A 9,861-nucleotide genomic window follows, 5' to 3' on the forward strand; every position below is an offset into this window, starting at 1 on the left:
ACTTTGGTAACAACAGACAAACAATGGCTATCAATCTTGCCATCACTGACTGTAGACTGAATAATAATATGCAGAACATCTATCCTAATTGCAACTACCTGCCTAACAATGGTCGCGCCACTAGTGTTACAGTCTTGTGTAATCAAAACAGGGTGCCCTATCACTTGGACAACGTAGTGAGGGTGGGATGAAATAATGGCTGTGACATTTTTGTTCTTTTTCCCCCTGTGATGCATTTTCTTGACAAGAATATACCGCTTTTGAACAGAACGTATTTGCTTAGTTCTGAAAATTATTGGTAAAAAGCAGAACTGTAAAATAAATGTAACCACAAGATTTATTTGTTTTTAACATTGACCTGCATTATGCATTCCAGGCCTCTCTGTGTGAAGTTTGCATGTGCAGTTTTTCTCCAGGTGCAACAACATACATTTTAATCACATTAAATGTATTTTTATTTGCACAGCAAGTTATTCTAACCAAAAGTCTAAAGATGTTTCCAATAACTACTGGGAAGGGTATAAATAATACTTGGAAATGCCATTTAAAAAAAAAAATCTTTTTATGTTTATTTTTCTTCCAAAATTGTTGTTGTATTGCTTTATTATCTCTATGGAGCTGCCCGTCACTTCCTGTCACAAATAAAATTTGCAAAATGAAAATGGTTTTGAATCTAACTGTATCAGGGCTGTGGATAATTTTTGGCAAGCTTAAAGATTTGGTCAATTGTCACTGTGCTGATGTAATGTCAGGATTTTACAGTTATACAAGAAACAGCAACATAATAGTACATGATAACAGACACTTTATCATGTCATAATACCAAATGTGTTCAGATGATCCTGCTTGCCCTGGGTTTTCTGTTTCAGAAAGCCATGAAACCATTACCTTGAGATAAATTATGAAAACAAAATACTTGAACCAATCTTGCTCGGTAGTAGATTTTTTTTTTTTTTGGGGGGGGGGGGGGGGGGGGGAATTAATGCTGGGTTTGTCCTACTTCTTAGCTGAGATCTGCACAAGGAAGTGTCAGAAAAGGCATTTCCTTTTCTGGAGGAACTTGTAGAAGCTGAAGTACAAATACGCAGACATTTATGTTGGAAGAGGTGATCAGACAACAAATTCATTTTTTATCATTTCCGGAGGTTTTTTTCACATTCAACAATTTATATTAATATTCTCAGCGCTCGCTCATAACGCAATGGGAGGATGGTCTCAGTTCTGAACAAATTCTTTGTGTTGCACTTTATGCCAAAAGCAGCTTTTTATATAGTACTGTAGCTTATGCAGACAATCTTTCAGAGACAACTTTATGTTGCGCTGTCAGGAATGGTACTGTTGCACTCAGTTACTGTAGAGTTAATCATATTTCCTGGTCACAGACTAAGAAAAGTACTACACAAAATGCAGATATCAGTGAAAACAATACTTTATTCAGTGTCGACTTTTGAGACTCCCAATTCTGATTTCTATTGATATATTTAAAGTCTTCCCAGCATAATTTACGGTAATTGGATGCACTCTCCTTCCTATCACTGCTTCTTCACTGAATGAGTTAGATTATGTGAAAGAGAGCTTTTTTTCCATAGCATTAATGTGCAGATAGGCCTAAATACACTTAATGACTCAATATAGGTGACAGTGCAGCTAAGATCATATATGATGCAGCACACATAATCAGCAATGTGGAAACCAAATGCTAGCTATATATTCATATATATTTATATGAGGCCAATTGCTCAAATCTCCATCAAATGTGTGATACACCAAGGAGATGCTCTGTCCCCTCTGCTGTTCTGCAAAGGCCCAAACCCCCTCATCCGAATAAGCAACAAGTCTGGCTCTGGATTGTGACTCAGAAATGGTGAGTCAATCAGCCACCTTCTGGACATGGCTGACATAAAGCTGTTCGCTAAGGGTGAGCGACACATTGACTCACTGATCCACACCACCAGGATCTATAGCAGGGACATAGGAATGTCAGTCGAGCTGGAGAAATGTGGCCAGACTGTGATAAAGAGAGGGAAGGTAATCCACACACAGAGGATTGCACTCCCAGGAAGGAGAAGAGATGTTGAAGAGAGCTACAAGTGCCTTAAAATACCACAAGCAAATGGCAACCATGAAGAGGCCACAAGGAAAGCAGCAACAGCCAAATACCTGCAACAAGTAAGCCAACTTCTGAGAAGTCAGCTCAATGTTAAGAACAAGGTTCAGGCAATCAACAGCTATGCCTTGTCTGTAATCAGTTACCCTGCAGGGGCAATAAGTTGGCCAAAGGAGGAAATCCACATCACTGATGTTAAGACACTAAAGCTACTCACTATGCATGGTGGATTCCACCCTAAATCCGGTATCCACAGGCTTTGAAGGAGGCAGAGGCCTATTGAGCATCAGAGCCACCATTGAAGATGAAACATCCAAGCTCCAAGAATTTATCAGGAAGTTGGCCCTGAAGGATCACGTGGTCAGTGAATGTATCAGACAATGGAAGCTGGTAGAGAAGAAACTGAAGGATCCATCGTGGGAGGAAAAACCTCTGCATGGGATGTAGCACCGACAGATAGCTCAAGTGGCTGATATGACCAAACCCTACCAATGGCCAGAGAGGGCCGGACTGAAGGACTCTGATCATGGCAGCACAGGAGAGGGCCTTGAGCACCAGAGCAATAGAGACCCAGATCTACCAGACCAGGCAAGACCCCAGGTGCAGGCTATGCAAAGAGGCCTCAAAAACCATCCAGCATCTCACAGCAGGGTATAAGAAACTAACAGGGAAGGAATACATGGAACGCCATAGCCAAGGGGCTGGTGTAGTGTACAGAAACATCTGTTCAGAATACCAGCTAAAGAACGCCAAGGTCAAAATGGGAGTCACCTTCCAAAGGTGGTGGAGAATGACAGAGCTAAGATCCTGTGGGACTTCCAGATACAAACAGACTAAATGGTAGTGGACAACATTGTGATTATTGATAAGCAGCAGAGACAGCTGTTGTGATCGATGTGGCCATCCCGAGTGATTAAAACATCAGGAAAAAAAAGAACACGAGAAACTGGAGAAATACCAAGAGCTAGAAAGAGCCTGGAAGGTGAAGACAACAGTGGTGGGTCATCAGAGCAGAAACCTCCACTCTGGAGAAGTGGCTCCAACAGATACCTGGAGGAACATCAGACATCTCAGTCCAGAAGAGAGCAATCTTAGGAACAGCTAATGGCTGTTTACATTTATTTAATGCCAAAACATATCTCAATGACTTCTTCCTTTTTTGCTTGGATTGTTTATAGAAGCAATAGAGACCCAAATAGAAGCATAAAAATGTGCAAAAAGTGAATTTTTCACAGTAGATCCCCTTTAAGTTTGAGACAAATCCTCTTTCCCTTTGTGAAATGGATGAGAGGGAATTTCTTTTGCTCTTAAAAAGGTTACCATGAGGTACTTTTTAGTTTTACCTGAGTAACATTTTACACTGGTAACTTGTTTCTAAGCAAAGAGTGAAAAGTAACTGCACTTTTATTTAAGGAGATTATTTTGATCCTCTTTCCATCTCTGCAGAAAAATAATAACCACGTGGAATCACTAACTATTTATTCCTTTAGAAGACTTTTAATGCTTAAATGCAATAATTAAACGTGACCTAATTCTCAGATCGTGTGCTGGGAATGCATCTGAACAGAACTGAACATGTAGTTCAGGTTGAGCACAAACAGCAGCGGTTTTGAGGTTATAAAGGTCACAACAGAGTTACTGGTACGAGGAGGGAGGTAAATTACAATAAACCGTTACAGAGGCTGTTGTTCTTGCTAGAGAAAAGTTTAAATTGTTGCCTTGCAGAAACTCTAATTTTAAATATTTCAGGTAACAAAGGGCCACTCTGGCCTTATTTTTGATGCTGAATTTTATAATCTGAATGTGTTGAATGCCATGGTAGATAGCAAATGCCCACATTGATGATTAATGAACAAACAGCTGAATACAGTGTTTGTTTAGCAGATGAAAACTATTCCTAAATAAACAGAAAGGAGTCTCAAGCAGCACCAACAGATTTATTTCTGTACGTTGGCACACGAGTATTAAACCTCTATATCTACTACTTTACAGAAAATGGTGCTTCAGTATTAAAAATGATGACCCCCCTAAGCCTCGTTTTAAGTTCTTCTTACAACTTAGTGCAGCATTTTTGCAGGTGATGCATACGTGACAGCTTTTGCATGTGTGGCTTGGTGGTCTTCGCAGTTTTGATCCTTTGTCCACACCACATGTCACCTCTATGTCTCTGGTGAACTGCAAGTTGACTAAATTATAAAGATGCAGCTTCTATGCAACTGTTTTTGCATTAGTCTGCTTAGGAAGCATGCTGGCATTAATGTTAATAAACAACAAAATGGGCAAAACTCTTTGTAAAACAATATACTAAGACATAAAATCAGGCTCTACTATTCTTTTTAACAACAGAGGAAGTCGCATAGATAACAATAATAACGTTTTGTTTTTTTTAAATAAAGAAGCTCTTCTAATATGTTTCTCTTAAATCTGGTTTGGAGCTTCCGTTTCCTTTTCAATCAGCGTGTGAAGAGACTCAGCACCTTTTGTTTGTGGTCAACCGTGCTCATTTCCTCTGTCTTCTCTGAAGTATTTCTAGCTGCAGCGTTTCTGTGTGGTAAAGGTTGCGAGGCGTTTTCTGTCAAACATGGACATCAATTTATTCAAATGTGAGACTTATTGTGTGTTTTTTATGCAGATTATGCATTATATTGATCACAGTGAAATCTAACTTCCAATCAGTTGGTTTAAAACTAATAATGCATTGTGTTTCATTCCTGCAACATAAGCGTAACACCTTTAAACGGCTATCACTTAGAAAGGGGGTTAGTTTAGAAACTCCCCCTTTCAAGGAAATATAAGCTGTGAAGAGAAGCACTTTGGGACATTTCTGATCGCTGATCCAACACCTATTGTTCTTCTTCCTTTGGCTGCTGTTCATTCGGAAAAAGCTCTTCTTTCACTTTGGTTCAGGTAAAACAATTTCTGCTTCTTAACATCAGTCTCTGCAATAATGATTGAGTTAAATATTTTGATAATAATGAACAAATTATCCAAAATACAGAAAAAAAATCATGTTTTTAAAAACAGGTGTGTGTGACTGAATGGCATATTTAGGTGCTCTTTCCATATATTCACCATTTTAAATATAGTACCAGTGTAACATTTATACAGCCATTGACAGTGGCCCTCATGATCGACCAACCTCATGCACATCCAAACTGTTTAGGGGTTTCTGTTGCTGTTCACAGCATCAACACGACATTATTGTCACCTCATTACCATTGTTTACCATTTGGATGGTCTGATGCCCCAAAACCAGCCCAATAACACTATTGCTCCTTCTGATACAGCTTCTAGACGTTCCATCTCCAGATCAAGTTCCCTGTATTGGTGTTACTGCGTGGAGACCATCAAACCAGTTAACCGTTGTCTGTCGAGCACAAAAAACGGTAAGTGTCCCGCTCTTTAAATGGCTGTATCATTATATCAGTGAATTTTTAAATAATATCAAAAAAAGTTAATGTGATCTAGATATCCCACCATCTGGGTTATTCGATATATCCCTTTTCTGTTGTACTGTTAATGACTGCAGTGTAGTTTTATAATTGTTGTCCCAGATCTCTGCACCTTAAGTTAAACAAGGTAAGATTTGTGAAAAGTGGATTAGATGCGACTGCGACAGACTGGCAGCCTGTCCAGGTTATACCCCGCCTCTCACCCATTGACAGCTGGAGATAGGCACCAGCACCCCTCGTGACCCCATGAGGGATAGACGTGTTAAAAAATGGATGGATGGATTATATGCAATGCTTTTTGTGTTCTATGGCCGATTTGGCTTCAATTAACAGATGTTGTTTTTAAACACTTTGAACATATCTGATATGCAGTTTTCAGTTAAGATTATCATCAGCTGCGACATCTAGAAATGTATTTTTATCCACTTTTGTCAAAATTACATTTTACCTTAAAATTCTTTATGTGATCAAAAGTTCCCATATTACAATATTTTTGTTTTGCTCAAGTTTAAGGACAACTTGTTTGTTCATTGTATCAGTTACATCCTATTTTCTCCATATGATCATCCGCACATTTTTTGTACCATCAGCAAATAGTACACTTTTTTATACTTTAGATGAATCCAGAGACAAATCAATAATCTGGGTGACAGCAGCGACCCTTGAGGAACAAGTATATACCAACTTTCACATATAGCTGCCTGCCTTTCAAATAACTCTGAACCCTGTCTAGTATCACTCCCCTATACTGTTTTTTATGAACAAAGTATGATTGATCAAGTCAAAGGACTTTTTATTGTCCACAAATACTCCAGCGGCAGTCTTTTTTTTATTGTCAATTGCAGTATTTTTTTTTCCTCAAACATTTCTAAAATGGTTAATGTTGATCTTCCTGTTTGTAGCTCTGGCTGCATCTTTAGAGGGGTGGTCTTCCTGGACGGTGAACCTCTAGAGCAGGGGTGTCAAACATACGGCCCGCGGGCCGGTTCCGGCCCGCCGAACAATTTAGTCCGGCCTGGTGGCTAAATGCATTATCATTATTCAAAAAAAAAAAAAAAAAGAAATGTTTTTTTTATTTTTTTATCCAGTGTCCTGTCTGGCAATGTGGCAATAAGAATTGTTGTCTTAATGCCATAAAGATTTGACTTTCACAAGTGGAGCAGTACTGCTTTTGCCATAGTGCTCCGCTTGATGAATGTGAATAGTTTTATTATGATTCATGTGAGGAATATCTCAAATGATATGGACACTACAATGGGAAAGTAGGAGAGGAAAGGAAGAACAAGAAGAAAAAAAGAAAATGTGAAAGAAAGAGGAGATAAAAGGAAGAGAATGATAAAACAATTATTGAAAAAAACATGTACTTTGTTTAATTGAAAATCTGCAGTTCCTATATTGTCCACGAGGGGCGCTGTGTTTTAATTAGCAGATGGTAGCACTGAGCTTCAGATGTGGAAAATTGATTTTAAATCATTTAATTTTTATCTGTTTGATGTATTTTTTTTCATGCAGGACAGTGTTTTTAAGTTCCAAAAAAATTTTGAAAAAATGTTTTTCAACATTGTACAATCACTGTGATCAGTTCTTATGCATTATGCACAAGTAAATGTTTAACTGAGTAAAAGTATTGTTGAAATTGCACATACTTTTCTTAAAAACGCTGAGGTTATTCATAATATATTGTGTAAAAGTGAAATTCATTTAATATAAAAATCAACAACAAGTCCACTTTTATTAGTTCTATTTAATCTTGCAATGAGTTTACTCGTGTGGCCCTCTTGAGATCAGATTAAGCTGTTTGCGGCCCCATAAACCAAAATGAGTTTGACACCCCTGCTCTAGAGTATTCTGCCGCCTCTAACAGCTTTTCCTCCAGGACTGCTTTGATCGTAGCTCCATCCATCTTCCCATGTCACCACCATGTTTCAGAGTTGGGACACTCTGACCAGGGAACCTTCTCCCAAATCCTCCTTTTTCTAAGTAAATTCATAAACTGACAAATGCTTCTCCTTTTGTCTTTCAGCAGAGAATCATGCAGATCCTGCCGCTTTCCCTGCTTGTCAGTTTTCTGGCTCTGCAGGCCGTCGCCACCGAGTCCATCAATCAATCCGGCACGCCTGAACCCGTAGAAGACGCAAAAGATGGTTATGAGAAGTTTAAAAGACAGCACATAGATAAAAAAGTGACGGCACAGAAATGCACGCCGGTGATGAAACAGAAGGTCATCTACAACAACGACAACAGCTGTAAGAAGAAAAACACGTTTATTCAGGCTGCTGAGAAGGAGGTTAAATCCGTCTGTAAGGGTCAAGGCGTTTATAATGACCAAACTCATTTCACAGAGAGCAAAAAAAAGTTCAGCGTTGTCGTTTGTAAACTCAAGAAACAGGGCAAGAAACCAAAATGTGAATACGGGGGGAAACTTTTCAGTAACAGGACCATTGTTGTGACTTGCCAAGAAGGTTTACCTGTGCACTATGAAAAAGATCACGCTTAAACCTGATCAACGTACTTCTTCTCTGCTGAACAACTGTCTCTTCTTTTCTCCAACATTTTTAAGAAACCACCTCATCTTCCTCCTTTTGATCTGCTTACAGCCTAAAAAACAGACTCGCATGAACCAGTTTTTGTCTTTCTGGCTGTAAAAAATAGAATAAACCTGCTATTATGAATCCATTGCTTTATGAAGAACTATGTTGTACTTTACAATATTATGAGTGAAATAACCATAAAAAGTGGAATAATTTCACAAAACATATAATAAAAATATGAAAAAATACTCCAGTAGTATGATTCATACTAGGATGTACCATATATAGACATTTTATTTATTATTACCATAAGCCGAAGCTTTATTATTACTTATATTTACTGAAGAGAAGCCATAAAGGTGGTTTAGGGAATAACAAAAAAATTATACAATATTATGACATTATTCTGGTAAATGATCACCATTTTGAGGCCTGTGTTTCCTAATCAGACAGAGAAAATGTTGCCAGCAAGCATTTCAACCACTAATGCTATAGTAAACATATGCCGTTAATATCTGAATATTGCCACAAAAAGGGAAAAAACTGCAAATATCTCTCATACCTTTGAGCGCTCAGAGTTCTTATAAATTACACTCAATTAAAAAATATGTTTTTGTTCAAAAATAAATGAAAAGAAATTTATAAAATTATTGATTCCAAAGGGGAAATTAATGTTGTTATACCCTAAACTATTCAAGTTTTTTCAAAGAGTTGCTGTTAATGATGGGAAATTATAAGAATTTGGCGACAGTGATTCTGGAATTGATCTCACTCATCGATTTGATCTCATCCATTTTTTTTTATTGATGCTCATTGAGTTAGGAACTACAGTTTATTACTAATATGAATAGAAGCTGATGCTGTGAGCGGTAGGCAGCTCCTGTAGTGGTGAGCAGATCTGGAGAAGCCTCTGAATGAGTACTATACAAAAACGTTATGCTTTATAAATAATTATGGGTACTGATTAAGATTCCCCACTTTTGTTCTTAATTTGTAGCCTTTTTGGTGGTTGTCACAGGGGTAGATAACTGATAAACACAGAAGAGAAAGATAGGAAAAAAGTAAAGAAATGTGAGTGGGATAACATGACTAAAAAATGAAAAATTACCATTGAGGTCAAGAGACAAAAGACTATCAAAATAATAATAATAATCTTGCCAAGGTAATTAATATAAATTGGGGGAAACGGGGCCCTAGCAGTACACTTTGGGGGATTCCTTTTCATTTATTTTTTAAACCAGACAATCGTAATGCTTTTGTGTCCTCTCTGTTTATGCAGGTGTGCACATCTATATCTAATTACCTATGAGTAGTGCTAGTCAGAGCATTAAGGCAAAGTTTAAAGCATGTCTGCTCAGCAGAACATAAACACAGAGGGAATAAATATTGCTAAATGGTCGAAAAAGGTCACACACACTAGTAGAGCTGTATTAGGACTGAATGACTTCTGGTGACTTCTTTTCTGCAGCCAGATGTCAAATGCAGGCAGATTTGACCTACAGTGCCCTCTGCTGTTTAAAATAAGAACTGCAGCATCTCAACTAACAACCCTGTAGATGAGTATAAGGTTTTTTGTATGTTTGTTTGTTTGAGAAATTAACCAATTTAGTTGACGGATTTATCATTCTGGATGGTATTAAGGACATTCACATTTTACAGGTTTGTACTCTATGAAGTACATTTGACCTGCCTGCCATAAAAGTGAGCATCTTTAAAGTTAAATCTTTACAACTGAAAAATGATCGCACGTCTGACCTGAGGTCAGCTCTCC

General features: G+C 37.9%; 1 protein-coding gene across 1 annotated transcript; it reads left to right on the top strand.

Annotated features, from left to right (window-relative positions):
* Window positions 1–7,591: 7,591 nt before the first annotated feature.
* Window positions 7,592–8,056, top strand: LOC118557980 (ribonuclease-like 3). Its single transcript, XM_036128525.1, has one exon. It carries the CDS (start codon window positions 7,592–7,594, stop codon window positions 8,054–8,056), a length of 465 nt encoding a protein of 154 aa, XP_035984418.1.
* The last annotated feature ends 1,805 nt before the right edge of the window (window positions 8,057–9,861 follow it).

The sequence above is a fragment of the Fundulus heteroclitus genome, chromosome 24 (assembly GCF_011125445.2).
Source record: "Fundulus heteroclitus isolate FHET01 chromosome 24, MU-UCD_Fhet_4.1, whole genome shotgun sequence".
In the NCBI taxonomy this organism is placed as follows: Eukaryota; Metazoa; Chordata; class Actinopteri; order Cyprinodontiformes; family Fundulidae; genus Fundulus; species Fundulus heteroclitus.